We start from the raw sequence: 16,187 nt of genomic DNA, 5'->3' as shown, positions 1-16,187 counted from the left end.
GAGAGAGAGAGAGAGACAGACAGACAGACAGACAGACAGACAAACAGAGAGACAGAGACAGAGAGACAGAGAGACAGAGAGACAGAGACAGACAGAGAGACAGAGACAGAGAGACAGAGAGAGAGAGACAGAGAGAGACAGACAGAGAGAGAGAGACAGAGACAGAGAGAGACAGAGACAGACAGACAGACAGACAGACAGACAGACAGAGACTTCTGTAGGGTCACCCTTGCTGCCTTCTATTTCCACTTCTGGCATGTCCCCAGAACTCCATAACTGATTTTCAGTTTGTCCACAGCTGGCTCCTCCACTGGAACTTTATTCACATGCTTTGCAAAGACTGAGGTGGCCAATGAACCATGCCAATCACTTCAATCTGTGTTGACTCACTAATTTCGCCACCTGCCATCTCTGCAACCCTTCCTGACCTGTTAAAAGAAGACAGGTGAGTTTCCTGGACCATTATCCCTCTGCAAAGAAATGTACAATGTAACACATGCTATTTCTAAGAAGAGCCTAATGTAGGTAGAATGTATAAATAATAGTGACAAATCCCAATATCTGGGAGATGATATCAGATCGTGCACAGAGAAACCCTGCCAAATATGTGTTTGTCCCACACTGTCCAGGGCAGTCTGCTAAACTGTTGTGAATGTTTTATCAGTGGGCCTGCCTAGAAATGTATAAGACATGCTTTCAGTATTTGACCTTCCCAAACCTTAAGGAGCATTACATTAACACACTGGCTCTAAGTTTACACTTGACAAGAAATATGCACTTGCTATTATGACGCATTATAACTCGATGTGGTGGTATCCAGCTGTAGTCCCATCTCTCTACAGGAGGCCGAGTCAGGAGGACCAGAAGAGCCCACACTCTCAAAGCCACTCTGGACATCATGGCAAACTCCCATTTCAAATAATAATAATAAAACCAGCAAGAAGGTTTGCCTTCACACCGGAAAACCTGAGTTAAGACCCACTTGGCAGAAGGAGAGCACCAACTCCTACAAGTTGTCACCTGACCTCTACAGATGTTCAGTGATGCTCAGATACACATACACAAACACACATACATATACATACATACATACATACACATACATTCACACATAAAAACATATGTAGATGATGATAGATGGATGTAACATGTAACTAAATAAAGTTTTAAAAGTGTTCATCTACAGTAAACTTTCATATCAGACCAACATGTGCCTCCGACTCAAATGATTGCTTACTTACCCAGTATGCTGGTTTGTGCCAAGATTGCTTGCAAGTTTAAACAGCAGGACTCTGGCCTTTTCAAACCCACTCTAATCTGGATGACTGGGTGAATCGTAGGAGAAAGCAGGCCAATTATTTTTTCAAAACAGTATCCCCCTATATACAAAAGCCCTGTCTGAGGAGTGGTGCACCAGCATCCCTCGCAGAGGTAGCCACTCTGGCTCCCTAACTCAAAGGGATGAATAGAATGGTTCAAACTTTCAAATTTTAGCGCCTCTTCTATAGGTTAACTGTTTAGAGACCAAGGTCCCCAGCCATTTACTTGGATTGCCTGATGAACTGGATAAAGGACTTTATCCACAGAGACAAGGCACACATTCTTCCCATAAGACTCTGGGGCTGTGGTGTGCATGCATCACAAGGAGATCCTACAAAGAATGAAAGTTCTTGGGGGCTAGAGAGATGGCTCAGCGGTTAAGGGCACTGACTCCTTACCCTGAAGTCCTGAGCTCAATTCCCAGCAACCACATGGTGTCTCACAACCATCTGTAATGGGATCCCATGCCCTCTTCTGCTGTGACTGAAGACAGCTACAGTGTACTCATAAATAAAATACATCTTTTTTTAAAGGGGGGAGGGGATGAAAATTCTTAGTCCGGACGACTAAGTGACTTGAGTGGACAAGGTGAAGGTGATGTAAGAGGTCCAAGGGTCCCAGCTAGATGGAGAGGGAGGCCAGAGTGGCTGTGTAACAAAAGAGTAACAAAGGACATGGTGGGAGGCGGGGCCTTTGCCTAGGAGGTGGTGGTGGAGGAGGGGGGGGGGGAAGTGGTGGTGGTGGAAATGGTAGTGGTTAATTAGTTGCTTTCTGATTTTTTGTTTTCCTTGTTTTTATTTTTGAGACAGGCTCTCTGTGTGTAACCCTGACTGGAGACAGAACCTGTGATCCCCCTGCCTCTGCTGCCATAGCACTGGGATTACCAGCACACACCACCATTGGATCCTCTTGCTAGCTGTACCTAACTTCAAGCCTAAACCACCTTTGCTCAACTACACCCAACCCCACACACAACAGAAGCTGGAGACAGGCGCTCTAAAGCACCAGGGGCAAGAGAAGGCCAGCGTCTCGGCTCACTCTAGACTTCCTAGAAATGTGCAGTGCCACCAAGTGGATGGCATGTTAGTCCGGAGTTTCCTGAGTGGTAAGCAGGGCAGATCCTAAGGAGACTGGGGATATGCAGCCCTCAACCGCCTCCAGTGTCCACCCCCAGTAACTATGCTCTTCAGAGCAAAGGCACTGGGTAGCGAGCTATAGCCAAAGAGAAAAGAGATGAAAGATACAGCAGCTAATGAGTGTGTCCGCATAGATGTGGGTTTGCGGGTTTTGTTTGGGGCTTGTGATTGAATTCTGCTATTTAAATATTTGAATTCTGCTGCAAAAGTTCTGCTTTAATATAGAGCCCAGGATTTTTTCATCTAGAGTTTGGAATCCATTAATGAGTCATTTTCATAGGTCAGAACTGTGCTGTCTCAGAAGTGCAATGGACAAGATTACAGAGCAAGTAATCAAAGAACCATTTCATGAAATTTCTCAGTGGAATATGTGTGTGTGTATGCATGCACGCATGTGTATAGTGTGTATGTGTATATGTGTGTGTATGCATGCACACATGTGTATAGTGTGTATGTGTATATGTGTGTNCACACATGTGTATAGTGTGTATGTGTATATGTGTGTGTATGCATGCACACATGTGTATAGTGTGTATGTGTATATGTGTGTGTATGCATGCACACGTGTATAGTGTGTATGTGTATATGTGTGTATTTATATGTATATGAGGGGTTATGTGTGTGTATATGTGGGGGGAATGTGTGTATATATGTACATGTATGGGGATATGCGTATATGGGTGGGTGTGGGTGTGTGCCTATGTATATGTGTGTATACCTCTGTGTATGTGCCTATGTGTGTGCCTGTGTGTTCATATGTATACCTGTGCATGTCTGCATATGTGTGCCTGTGTGTGGATGTCTGTGTGTGTGTATCTGTGCATGTGAGTGTGTGCCTCTGTGTGTGTGTCTGAGAGCATGTTATGTTGTAAAATATCTCACCAGTGACAAAGACAAAACTGAAGAAGATGAAAGCTGCTATGGTTTCTGATAGAGAAGGGTTTATGCTTTTATGGCTTTCTATTTTTGCTGTCTTCTCTTGGCATCTGGTTGCCTTCACTAGATGATGTCAGAATAAATGACCTTTTCAAACCTTCGTTGCTCTATTATAGATTCCTTACATTCATATATTACGTCAATAAATACATAAAACTTTTAAGTTCTTTGTGGTCACACGTCATATTAACAGACGACATTAATCTACACTCTAAGCTATTCCTGGTTGTTATTCAGTCTTCCACAGCCAATCCATTGCTCAGTGAACACACGGGATGCTGAGCAGCCCGATAACCACTCATTTCCAAGTTACAAGAGCACCACCTTCTGGTGAAACCTTTTCGTAGAAGGGGGCGTCTTAGGATCTGCTAAAACGATAGAATTCTTCTATCCAAAAATTTTTTTAAAAGGTAAAATGCAGCCACGTTAACAAATATGTTATTTTTTTTTTTCTGACTTCGTTCGATTCTTCTGGGAAGGGTCCTCCTGCTATTCAGCAGCTGAAGGGTCTGTAACCCCTTCCGGCTCTGCTTAAACTCGGCGGGTTTCAAGTTCCAGCCCCTCCTTGCATTCCAGCCTGCTGAGACTCCCAGAATCGTCCAAAATGGAGCCTCTCGCTGCCTACCCACTAAAGTGTTCCGGGCCCAGAGCAAAGATATTTGTAGTTTTGCTCTCTATGGCTCTGTGCACCGTGACGCTTTTTCTCCTTCAGTTAAAATTCCTGAAGCCGAGAATCAACAGCTTCTACTCCTTTGAAGTAAAGGATGCCAAAGGGAGGACCGTGTCTCTAGAAAAGTTCAAAGGCAAAGTAAGTCTTCCGGTTTTTACTTCTGTTGTTCCTTGTTCCTCGTACTTATTCTCAGCACAGAGTAGGGTTCGGCACAGCCATAAGTTGGAATGTAGCCTTCAAAGTAATACCATTAGTGGTCCTTTTAGCTATCAGAGTTCTAAGAGCTTTAAACTTCCACTCCATAAAGCGACTGTTTTTCTGGAAAGCTGCCTTCTCTTTTGTGAGGAAATGACGCTGTATTATCTAGGAGATGCCTTGAGACCCGCTACTAAGAGTGTTCTTTACATAACCTAATGAAAACTTTGTCACAGTCTTCGCCCATTCATTTGGGTTATTTTTCAATAAAGTTGGGTCTGTCTAAAAAATACGGAATCTATCAGACGTCATAATCTCCCAAAATGGTTTAGGATTTTAACTGCATGAAGGATTTTTTTTTTTTAATCTTTTGCTTCTCTTTCCGGTGGTTTTTTTTTCCCCCCTGGGAGGCTTCCCTAGTTGTAAACGTGGCTAGTGACTGCCGGTTCACAGACAAGAATTACGAGACTCTGAGGGAACTGCACAAGGAGTTTGGGCCCTATCACTTCAACGTCCTGGCTTTCCCGTGCAATCAGTTTGGAGAATCGGAGCCCAAGTCCAGCAAGGAGGTAGAATCTTTTGCAAGAAAGAACTACGGAGTCACATTCCCCATCTTCCACAAGATTAAGATTTTAGGGCCGGAAGCGGAACCTGCGTTTAGATTTATTGTTGGTAAATATCTACTCTGCCTCAATGTTGTTCATTCTTCTCATTTCATACATTATATATGAATGATATAGAGAAAGATAAATAGATATTATTAGGGTGATAGCTCGTATTTCGTTTATTTTACTGGGAAGTTTCCATAAAACTATCAAAGACCCAGAACCTCGCCCTTCACAACTTTCTAATAGTTATATGTCCCTGAAATTGATGTTCTGACTTCTTAGATGGTAAAGAATTCTACTTTGGTATGTTTTTGTTCCTATGACCATCATGGTGAAGGTTTTATGTGAAGCATGACCATGCCTGCTTTCCCTATGAATTTCAACTCTCCCATAATCTAACTGCCCTTTGGGGCAGTCTCCCTGCCTCGTGCTAAGGCTGCACATCTCAGGAATTCCTGTGGCAGGACACCATTAACTGAGTATATCTTTATGTTTACTTTTATGGTGGCTTCTTTATCTGAGTGATTATCCTCAAGGTTGACATGTCAGTTTGCCAGGGTTTTGCAGAAATCCAAAGCAAAATAACTTATTTTCAAAACCCAGTCATGTGAGGGTTCCTCTATAATTAAGCTAGCCACAGGAATCTATTTCCACAGCTGTCTATTTAAAGCAAGCTAAAGCACTTGTAAGACAATGAACAGGAACCTTGTGGCTTTTATTTCTGGGGTACTCAGAAAAGGTAAAAAAGGAACCCTTTCTTGAGGAAAACATCCAAATACAATCTGACAAGAACTCTGTCAAACACTATAGCTCTACAGCTCTTAAGCTCTTACTGGGGAAAAAAAATAATAGCCTGTGGAACCTAACTCACCTCATATAACCAAAAATGCAACAAACAGTATGTGAGATCAGGAGAGTAAGAACCCAGAGGTAAAGTCTAGATTCCGGAAGAAGATATCAACTCTGCCTCCACCACTGACCAGCCACAAAGCATCAACTTTAGGCCTCCACTTGTCTCCTACACAGAACATTGAGGGTAGTGATACCCACCTCTGGGGGCTGCGAGAAAGAGCAGAACGCTGAGCACGCTTGGCTAGGCACAGAATCAGGACTTCATGATTTTAGTTTTAGTTGCTATATCTTTTTTAAGAGATATTTTTATTTTTATGTATATGAGTGTTTTGCCTGAGTGTATGTATTTGGTACTTGTGTGCCTGGCTCCCAAGGAGGCCAGAAGAGGGTACCAAGTCACCTGAAACTGGAGTCACAGGTGGTTGTGGGACACCACATGGGTGCTAGGGATCTAACCCAGATCCTCTGCAAGAGTGGCACTCACTCTTGACCACAGAACTCTCTCTCCAACCCCTAGTTAATACCTCTTTTTCTCGTATTCATCAATATTAGGGACATAGATCCTGAATTATATAAATGAAAACATTCACATTAAGATTTATCAAAAGAATATTGTCATTTCTCAGTGATTATCTTAAGTTCCCTGCCATTTTCAGCTATATCATTCATAACAATACTTGAAACCTTAGCACATTAAATATGAAAGATCAATTCATACATTCCTATTACCAAGGACTTTAGAATATTTTATATTTTTAAAATGTTGAAAACAGACTGACGTGGTAGCAAACACCTATAATCCCACTACTAGATAGGTGGAGCCTTGGAGAATTAAGAGTTCAAGGTTAGCTTTGGCTAACCTTATAGTGAGTTCAGAGTTAGCCTGAGCTATGTAGTGAATTTGAGGCCAGCCTGGGCTACCTGAACATTAAGAACTAAAGATTAAATTTGTTCAGTCTTGCTAAGCCTGGTGGCACTCACCTGTTTGTCCCAGCATTCAAGGGGCTGAGTCAGGAAGAACATAAGTTCAAGTGCAACATAGCATATGCTACATAGCAGACAAAAAGAGAAAATGTGTTTAGATCAACAAATCTAAAACATACAACTTTGTTTCATGTCTCAATTCTTGATCAGGACAGCTACCTATGAAATCTGATTATTAAAGCCCTGAGCTCTGCTCTCTGTGGGCATTTTATTTTGTTCTTCTTGTTATTAATAATATTAGGACAATCCTAAGACCTGGTTATAATAGTCACTTATGCATATGCTGATAAAACTGAAAATTTATCAACAAAAAATAAAATCACACTCATGGAAATATATTCTGAATGTTTTAGATTCTTCCAAGAAGGAGCCAAGGTGGAACTTTTGGAAGTATCTGGTCAACCCTGAGGGACAAGTCGTGAAGTTCTGGAGGCCAGAAGAACCCATTGAAGCCATCAGACCTCATGTGTCAAAAATGATTGGGCAAATCATTCTTAAAAAGAAAGAGGATCTATGAAAGCACCGTGGAGTCAGGCCAGTACAACAGGACAGAGGGGCCTCCTTGTAGATTCCAAAACATATGGTACAAAGAGACTTTTAAGGCCATCTCACTATGCTACTCAGATGTAATGGCTGTCCCCAAGATAGAAATGCTACCTAAAGAGGGAAGAAAGGAGGCTGGGGAGTCAGCCAAAGAATCATGATGAAGTATATTACTTCTATTGACCAGAAGGAAAAATCTAGAATGCTCAGTCACCAATACTCTTCACTGTTGTCCAACTTAACTTTCTCTAGGGTTAACCTTGTGGGAAAACCAATGCCAGAGGTCACACCACGTGGAACACGGAACACTGTGAGAGTGTCATTTTTGGATTAACTAACTCTAGATGTAATAAAATATACAATGAATGTTGCAAAATATAAAGTGCATTTTTTTTCTTTTCAGTTTTTTAGAGCCAGGATTTCTCTGTTGTAGCCCTGGCTATCTTGGAACTCACTCTGTAGACCAGGCTAGCCTTGAATTCAGAGATCCATCTGCTTCTGCCTCCTGAGTACTGGGATAAAAAACATGTGCCACCACGCCTAGCAAAGTGCAGACTTTCCAATCATTGGATATATTTGTTTCACATACAGGTTTTTATTTGGTGTTTCTTTAATATGGGTTTTAGGGTTTTATTGAATCTGGCCAAATTGTCATTTCTAAATGATTTGAAAACAACATCATGATGAGCCCCCTCCCATGGGATTCTTGTAGGATCAATTTAAATTGTGGAAGTAAGGTATTTGAACTGAGGTTTGCCTTCAATTTTGAGTCAAAACTGCCACATATAGGGAAAAGGGCACGCATGTATTCTTACAGGTCAATTTTGGTTGCTAAGAGACTAAATTGGGGGAGAGTTTAATTCTATGTCATTCTAACTCTCAAAACTGTAAACACCACCTTCAGATTGTTAAAACTCCAATGCAAAGGGAGACACTGCAATCACGTAAGCTCTCAAATTCAAACCCACACCTCTATGAAAATGCTTGCACCTTTTCTCCCAGAGCCATACTCTTTCCGTGTTGTCAGCCTTGTAGCTAACAAAGTAGCCAGTCAAGTGGTAAAGTTGAATTATTATCCTGTGAAGTGCCTTGCATAAAAGAACTACTGGGGCGGACATCAGGGGTGGGCGGGAATACAGCCATTTACCACTGGGCAGAGGAGGAAGAGCCAATGTAAGTAGCCTGTGATTGACTCCGTTTAGACCCAGGGAAGACAAGTGAAGGTCTTGGGGTGAGTTCAGGCAGGCTATCACAGTATACTAACATTCCCACAGAAACAAACCCTATTCCAAGTGTGTTTCCAAGTTCAGGGCTACGGATGTCCAGTGAGCTCTCTGGAAGAGCAGTGCCCATTACAGGTGGCAAGTCTTGCAGGGATAGCCTCCTGAATGCCAGATTTGTGTGCCAAAAATACTTAGGAGACACCTCACCAGCAGCTGCATGACTTCTGACAAGCCACTAACTACTGTTAACGTGAGTCCCCTTACCTGTAAAGTGGAGGTAAAGTGGAACAAAAAGGCCTTCCAATTTCTGTCAAATGGCGTTCTCACCAGGAAAACTACCAGAACCTGGAGTGTGGTCAGTGAAACGGGAGCCATTGAAGTCTACTTGTCTTTTGTAATTTTACCCCAACAAAGCCATTTCGAGCAGAACCCACCCCTCCAAGTGCTACTCCCCATGCTCTATTGCCACATCCTCCAACTCCTGATTTTCGGGAGCACCAAAAGCACTGCCAACGAATCGGAGCATCTGCGCATGCTCCTTCCAGGCAGCATCTGCGCATGCTCCCTCTAGGCACGTGAGAAGTGCTGGCCAGCAGCAAGCAGGCGCAGGCGCAGGCGAAGGCTGTGCAGACCCACACTGCCTGGTGGGTGATCACAAAGCTGAACAGAGAGTGACCTTGACTGTCCCAGTAGATGTGATTCTGTTGTCCTCAAGACACCACTTCTCTCCGGGGCCGTATCAAGAGCTTCTTCCATCCATCCAGTGTCTCCAGGTCTGGTTGCTTTTTCTAACCCATGATCTCAACAATAGCCAGTCTCCCCTCGCACTTGGAAAGGCAGAGCAGGCAGGCAGGGCTCTAAAAGCATGTCCTTTGAATGGCCTTGGCAGAAACTCAGGGGTCCCTTCAGAGACCCCAACATTCAATTGATAATGTAGAAGAACTGTTTGCTAGTGTGCCGCCACTCACGACTCGGGGGTCGCACTTAGCAACTTAACTGGAGCACTGTATGGATGTAAAAAGGTAGTTAGGTGTCATCTTCAACGCAAATCAGAGATGCGGTTACATGTACCTTCACTGAGTTAATTTGTTAACTAAAGTTCATCATACAAGCTCATCTATTCTTGGTAGATGCAACAGCAGAGAACAGTGGGAATGAAATTAATATGAATGTGCCCTGAAAGCTGCACCTCTTAATCATAAAAATTATAGTGCATCTATATAAGCATACATAAATATAACATATGTAAGTTATATACATATATATAACACAGGTTATATATGTATGCATATATACATGTTACAGATGCACTATAATTACATATATGCACGTTATATATGAACACATGTTTATATATATACATATATATGAGAACTTTTCCTGTATAGCAGCTGTATAATTTCATAGCCTAAATGTTTCCATTTGACCAGTGTCAGTCTATCAATGGCTTAGTACCTAGTTTGCATATTTTCTGAGATTTTTAACCATTGCTTCTCACAGTCAACTGAATATGGCTACAGCAAATAAAAAAATCCTTACAAATAGAATTGATAAAGGTGTCATAAGGCTCCCCAAGGAGAAAAAGCCTGCATGTGAAATGTATCAAACATGCCCTTTTTCGTATTGTAAATACACTGTTTTGACAGGGTCCATACAAATGTGGACATGTATGCGGTTTCCGAATTATGGAAAGCTGCCTAATGCCAGGGAAGCCTGATGGCCTAAGCGTTCTCTATACAGATAGCTCAAGGAGGAAAACATGCAGGTAAAAAAGAAAATAAGGAGAGGAAGAGGGCAGGACAGGAGTAAAGGAGAGAGTAGAGGGGAGGAAGGGGGAGGCAGAAAGGAGGAAGGAAAGGGGAGGAGGAGGTGGACAAAATGAGGGAGGGAACCCAAGAAGGAAGCCAAAAACTATAGTTTTCTTTTCAAATATTGACTATGTGTTAACAGTCTGCCTTGAGTAAGCTGGAGTGCTGAGTGACCCCCGTACATGATATAAGTGTTTCCATGGGAGAAGATGACCTGCCTGGATAGCGTGGGCCCATACTGAGCCCTCAGATTTACTTGCAGTAAATTCTGTCGCTTTGCCTACAAATGAATCCCTGCCACTCTTGGGTCCCTCCTCCTGGACTCTGCTGGGGCACTGTCCTTGAGGGGACAGAGAGCAGCTAGAAGCGGGGGATTCGGAATGGGGTAGCAAGGGGGCAGGGCTCCCTTTGAGACACTGTGGACAGCACCCACCTCAGCATTTCCACTTCGAGGCAGCAGGGCGGCAGCACCTCCAGCTCATCCTTTCCTGGCTGCTGGTTCCCTTGCTTCCCTGTGTGTAACTCTCCCTCCCTTTCTCTCCCACCCCCACGGACACGTTGCATTTAGTAGTAGTTCATCTTTGTTTTTGCTTTGTTTTTTGTTTTACTGTTTTATTTTTGAATGGAAGTCTCATAAAACCCAGACTGGCTTCAAACAATTTGTTCTATAGCCAAAGCTACATTAAACTCTGCCTCCTGGTGTTGGGATTTCAGGTGTAGTCTGCTGTGGCTGACTCATTCTTCTTTCTTCATTTTTCTCCTTACCAATGGATCTCATGCCCTTACATTGATTTCACTCCACTCTGCCCTCCTTTCTCACCATCTTAGTAATATAGAATTAAGGAAGTGCTTTCAATATGTGTGCATGGGGGTGTTTGTACAAGGTCCTGGGTTATATCCCAACACTCCAAAATATATACATGTTTATTGAGTGCAAATGTTGGTGTTTTATGCCTTGCTTTTCAATTAAAACGCAAAGAAAAGCCTTCTAAGTTTAGTAGATTTTATTTGTATCAACAAGTCATTAACTAAAGAAAAACCATGCTGAAATTTAACCTTAAAAAAAAGATGAAAACATGATAAATCAAAGTACTGAGAATAAGTAACTGTTGATGTGTCTGATTTCTATCAACCCCACAGATGTTGGGAATATCATAGAAAAAGGGGACAGAAGGAATGTAAGCCAGGGAATGGGGAAGAGCCCTGGGAACACTGTCTTCTGGGCCTGTGTAGTCCTTACACTCCTCAACCAACAACAGACACGCAGACCTGTGTAAGATGAAGCCCACCACCCATCCAGCAGGGTGGGGGAGGGGCCAGGAGGCTCCACCCTAGCTGAAGAGCCACTGAAGAATGATGACAAATGGGAAACTGAGATCATTGGATTGCTCATCCTCGGATGGATGGTCCCACGATTGTGGGAATGCAGACAGCTCTGATTGGACTCAGGGTGTGATTTTTAAAAAGAAGCCATAGAGGTAGAAGGGAGGTATTGGGTAAGAGTCCAGAGGGAGGTATTGGGTAAGAGTCCGGAGGGAGGTATTGGGTAAGGGTCCGGAGGGAGGGGGAAGTTTGGGTTGAATAGGATCAAAATTCATTGTATACATGTGTGAAATTCTCAAGGAATAAATAAAAATTAAAAAATGAAAACTATTTACTTAGCTGGCTTAAACACAAAGACCATAATAATAGAATAATACTAATCAACCACAACAAGGATGAGATTTGAAAAATAATAAAATACATAGAAATCAGATAATAGCGTCTGTTTAGCCTATGTCCAAGAAATATATTTACATTTAAATAGTTAGCACAAGTTTATTTCACCAGGAGATTTTGACCCAAATAACTTAAAGAGTGCAATATTTTTCTTTTATATGCTTATATATCTCTAGGAGGTCACCAGTAGACCATAGTGAGTTCTGGTGATTTCCTGCAGGTGTCCACCTGAGGTCACCATGTGACCCTCTGACTCTGTTCCGTGAGTCAAACAGCCTCCCAAAGAATGAGGAAGTACTTTAAATAATATTTATGGCCAGCTCTTCTCTCTTCATAAACTAGAGCTCATGTCCTTCCAATTATTGTAAAGACTATTTGCAATATTTCATTCAAAATAGGAGAACGGAGCTAAGTCTCCCCAACAGGTCAGCCCATCCCTACCCCATCCCCCACACATCCCAAATTGTCTAGATACTTCTACTGAAGATGTTTTAATGCCTGGGTCATTTTGAAAGTTAACACAAATTCTCCCTTCACTTGGTGTAGACATAAGGTCAGAGAGACCTGCTCTACTGCTGTATCATGAAACTGATTTAGTTGGAAACTTGGGCAAATACACAAGGCTTTCCATTTTATTCTAAATTGAGTGTTAAAACAACAAACACATAACTTTATAAATGCTTGGATAATGTCAAGCTAGGACTCGGAAAATATTACTTGAGTTGTTAAAGTAACAGTAGTTAGTACTTTCACTACTATAAATATGTCCTTGTGTCATCCAAAGCCACTAATAGCTGTTATCATAAATAGTGCCCCTCTTCATGGCAAAGCACATGCATGAGCTATAAATGTAATGTAGTAGCCTGCTGGTGGTGATTGTGTGTGCAGTAGGACAGCAGTCGCATGTTAGCTGGTGCCACTCACATACTCAACCAGCTAACAATACACTGCCAACCCATCACACACAGGTAAGACAGCGCACCTCATTAACAAGAAGCACCCATCCAGAAGCAAGGGGCAGGTTAGCTGTGGCTGCTGGCCTGACCCAACGCAGCCAGCTAACAACACACTGCCTACCTGAGTCTGTCAAGCGTGGATTTTCACAGTCCGTGGAGGCACTGAGCCTAAGTTTGTAACAGAAAGACACTGCTGCAGAACTGCTGGAGCGTGGTGGCGTGGATACGGAGAGCAAAGGAACTCTGAGGGGGCCAGTTCTCTCCTTCCACCATGTGAATTCCCAGGACAGCATTAGTAGTAAGTGCTTTGACCAGCTGAACCTTCTTGCCAACCCCAGAACTCTATTCTTAACAACTGAATAACTGAAGAGGATGTATAGGGAAACCTTGTTTCATTTCTCCTAAACTATAGGAAACAAAGGTTTATATTACCAAGCTATACCCATGTTTTAAAAGAAAAAAAACTTTTAAGAACTTTAAATTTGGTTTTGGTGTTTTGGTTTTTTTCTTGGGGCAGGGGGCTGATTGGTTACTTTTTTCCAGATAGAGTTTCTCTGTGTAGCCATGGCTGATGTGGAACTGCTGTGTAGACCAAGCTGGCCTGGAGCTGGGAGATCTACCTGCCTCTGCCTCTCAAGTGCTGGGATTAAATGCTTGACTAAGAACTCTTTTTTTTTTAATGTACTGCCTTCAGACCCGCCAGAAGAGGGTGTCAGATCTCTTCACGGTGAGCCACCATGTGGTTACTGGGATTTGAACTCGGGACAGAACTCTTTATTCTTATACTTGGGTTTTCCAAATTTAATGTTTAGTTAAGGATGTTAGCACAGTAAAAAAAAATTAACAAAAGTTCCATTGAATTAGGCAGTAAAGATGATAAAATAATTTGGGCAGGGAACATAACTAAAGACACAGGCATGATAGATCAGTATTGAAATGTTTAAACAATGTAATGGCTTTTAAATGTTATTTCTCTATAGGTGACATTAGTCACTGCATTTTAAAAGGCCAGCTATATATTTGATTTTGAGTGTCACTGCTTGAATATAGAAAAATGTATGTCATCTAGAAAAATATTCAAATGGTGAGATTTTAACTAATAATCTAAATTTAAAAGAACGTGAGCTATTTGGTGTAAAGAGAAGTAAATGGTAACAGAAATGTGAGTCGTAGGAGCATTTAACTTTTTCATCCATTAAAGAAAATACAGGAGCTGGAGAGATGGTTCAGCAGTTAAGAGCACTGGCTGCTTTTCCAGAGAATACAATTAGATTCTCAACACCAACAGGGCAGCCCCCCCCCCCAAAAAAAAAGCCTGAAACTCCGGTTCTAGGGGATCTGAAACCCTCTTCTGAACTCCGCGGACACAACGCACGCACATGATGCACAGATATAAATTCAGGTAAATATACACAAGGTAATAAAAATAAGTTTCAAAAGAACACTTAAAAAGAACTACAAGCTTTGGGTTAGAGCTTTAAGGGGCAGAAATACTATATTGGATCCAGCTTTTAGTAGCTGTCTTGAATATACCTTCTTATCCACCAGATGGCACTATTTCCACGTCTTTGCATGCTTCTGAGTGCGGCAGAGGGTAGTGCAGCTAGCAACTGTTGGGCTAAAGTTCTAACAGCCAGCTAGCAATGCACTGCCTGCCTGACACACCCACACTTCATCCTCTGTGGAAACCGACACTAGGAAGCGCCCGCTAAGCAGGTATAAGTAGCTACCATCAGTTGTGAGAATCCATTTCTTAAGTCTTCAGATTCTGTAAAGGTTTCTAATTCTCGTATTAATTCTCCCATAATTCCTGCAAATGCCTTCTATAGCAAGAATTAGTTTGCTCGAGATCAGAATGAAGACAGAAGGGCAAGCCCAGAAAACTCACCTTGGGGGAACCTTGACTTCGCTGCTGCTTCATGCCGTTGGCGAGCACCCTCATGATATTCTCCTTTGGAAATAGATTAACATAAGAAGGGAGGAAACTCTTTAGGAAAATCATCAGGGAGAGTGAGGAATTGTTTTGAATCCTGAGTTTGCTGATTCACGCATTCTTTCTAAAGCAACCACTTATCTCCAGAACCTAAATTTCACACAGTTCAAAATTTAAACTAGGCTGTGGAATTTCGTGACATCTTTTGGTCCTGAGTATTATAAACTGTGCCTTCCGCAAGAAGCCCCTTGGAGGGTTGGGCCAAGAAAGAAAAGGATGGTACGCACCCACAACATCTCTTCTTCCGTCCGGATCTTCCTCCGAGCGGTGCGCTGCAGTTTCCACTCCATTTCCGAGTGAGTGCGCTGTTCCTGGACGCCTTGCCTCTCCCTCTCAGGGGCTAAGCAGGACCACGACTTCCCAAACCGCTAGCCTCGTCCCCCTAAACCCATCAAACTTGCCCTCCTATCCCAGAGACCCTCGCTCCTCCCACAGCTCCTGGAGCGTATTCCCCAGGGTACTCTTTAAAAAGCCCGCGGGGCGGCAATCAAAGCGGGAACCTCCTTCCGTCGGTCCCGCCACAGGCCAGCGCCTCGGTGACGTCAAGTCTGGGGTGTCGGGGTGCTCTCTCGGTACCGCCCTCCTACCCGCGCCCCCGCACTGGGCCTCCCGAGCGGCGCGCGCCGCAGCGCCAAGCTTTGCCGCGAGCAGTGGCGGGCTTGAGCCTCCTGCCTGCGCCGCGCGGTCGCCACCGCAGGAGGTGCGGAGTCGGCGGGTAGAGGAGCGGGGTTTTGGAGTTCATCGTTGTTTTCAAAAGCAAAAACGTTTCGCCCTAACGGACTCTAATCCCTTTTTCCGTTCCCCTCTCCTTTTCTTCAATCCCACCCTGACTATCGAATTTGGACGCGTGCAGTAATTCTCACCCTTCTGTTTACTGCTTAGTGATAATCGCTTGTGAAAATTCCTAAACGTAAACGTGTCTCTCAATGAGCACGTTAACTCCTCTATCTTCAAACTCAAAAAGGGGGTGGGGGATGTCGAGACTGCCGAGAAGGGGAAGCATTGACATTTCCATTTAATAAATTATCTGCACTGTCCACTTGGGGAACTGGCCAAGTTGTCTTGCTGGATCTTGGGAGCTACTTCCTAAGCAGGATGTTTGTGAGAGAGGAAAAAGCCAAGGAAAGCCAGTGGGGCAGCTGACCAGGCCCGGGACTGAGTCCATCGTGAAATTGCTCGAGGGTCTGGAGGGACCTGGAGACGACTGACAGGGAACCAGATGGGCTGCGCAGCTTTGCCTGCCC

The 16,187-nt window shown here is 43.3% G+C and overlaps 2 protein-coding genes across 3 annotated transcripts in view; one reads left to right on the top strand and one right to left on the bottom strand.

Moving 5' to 3' along the window:
• Cdc20b (cell division cycle 20B) overlaps positions 1–15,233 on the bottom strand; it is a 57,673-nt gene extending 42,440 nt beyond the window's left edge. The window contains exons 1-2 of the mRNA XM_021208551.1: positions 15,171–15,233; positions 14,839–14,901 (exon numbers count right to left, since the gene is read on the bottom strand). Coding sequence (XP_021064210.1) covers positions 14,839–14,901; positions 15,171–15,233 — 126 coding nt within the window. The remainder of the gene's footprint in view (positions 1–14,838; positions 14,902–15,170) is intronic.
• On the top strand, positions 3,990–7,620 carry Gpx8 (glutathione peroxidase 8 (putative)). Of its 2 annotated transcripts, XM_021208552.1 has the most exons (3): positions 3,990–4,200; positions 4,668–4,929; positions 7,055–7,620. In XM_021208552.1, exons 1-3 carry the CDS (start codon positions 3,997–3,999, stop codon positions 7,216–7,218), a joined length of 630 nt encoding a protein of 209 aa, XP_021064211.1. In that variant the 5' UTR covers positions 3,990–3,996; the 3' UTR covers positions 7,219–7,620. The 2 variants fall into 2 exon arrangements, with proteins under 2 accessions (XP_021064211.1, XP_021064214.1); XM_021208555.2 differs by lacking the exon at positions 4,668–4,929 and having other exon boundaries at positions 3,997–4,200; positions 7,055–7,222.
• Positions 15,234–16,187: the final 954 nt, after the last annotated feature.

This window comes from Mus pahari, chromosome 11 (assembly GCF_900095145.1).
Source record: "Mus pahari chromosome 11, PAHARI_EIJ_v1.1, whole genome shotgun sequence".
In the NCBI taxonomy this organism is placed as follows: domain Eukaryota; kingdom Metazoa; phylum Chordata; class Mammalia; order Rodentia; family Muridae; genus Mus; species Mus pahari.
This window is presented reverse-complemented; position numbering and strand designations above follow the sequence as displayed.

Coding starts and splice junctions, on each gene's coding strand:
- Gpx8 (XM_021208552.1), top strand. CDS start 3,997: ATGGAGCCTCTCGCTGCCTACCCACTAAAGTGTTCCGGGCCCAGAGCA. Junction 4,201..4,667: donor TAGAAAAGTTCAAAGGCAAA/GTAAGTCTTCCG, acceptor CCCCCCTGGGAG/GCTTCCCTAGTTGTAAACGT. Junction 4,930..7,054: donor TGCGTTTAGATTTATTGTTG/GTAAATATCTAC, acceptor TGAATGTTTTAG/ATTCTTCCAAGAAGGAGCCA.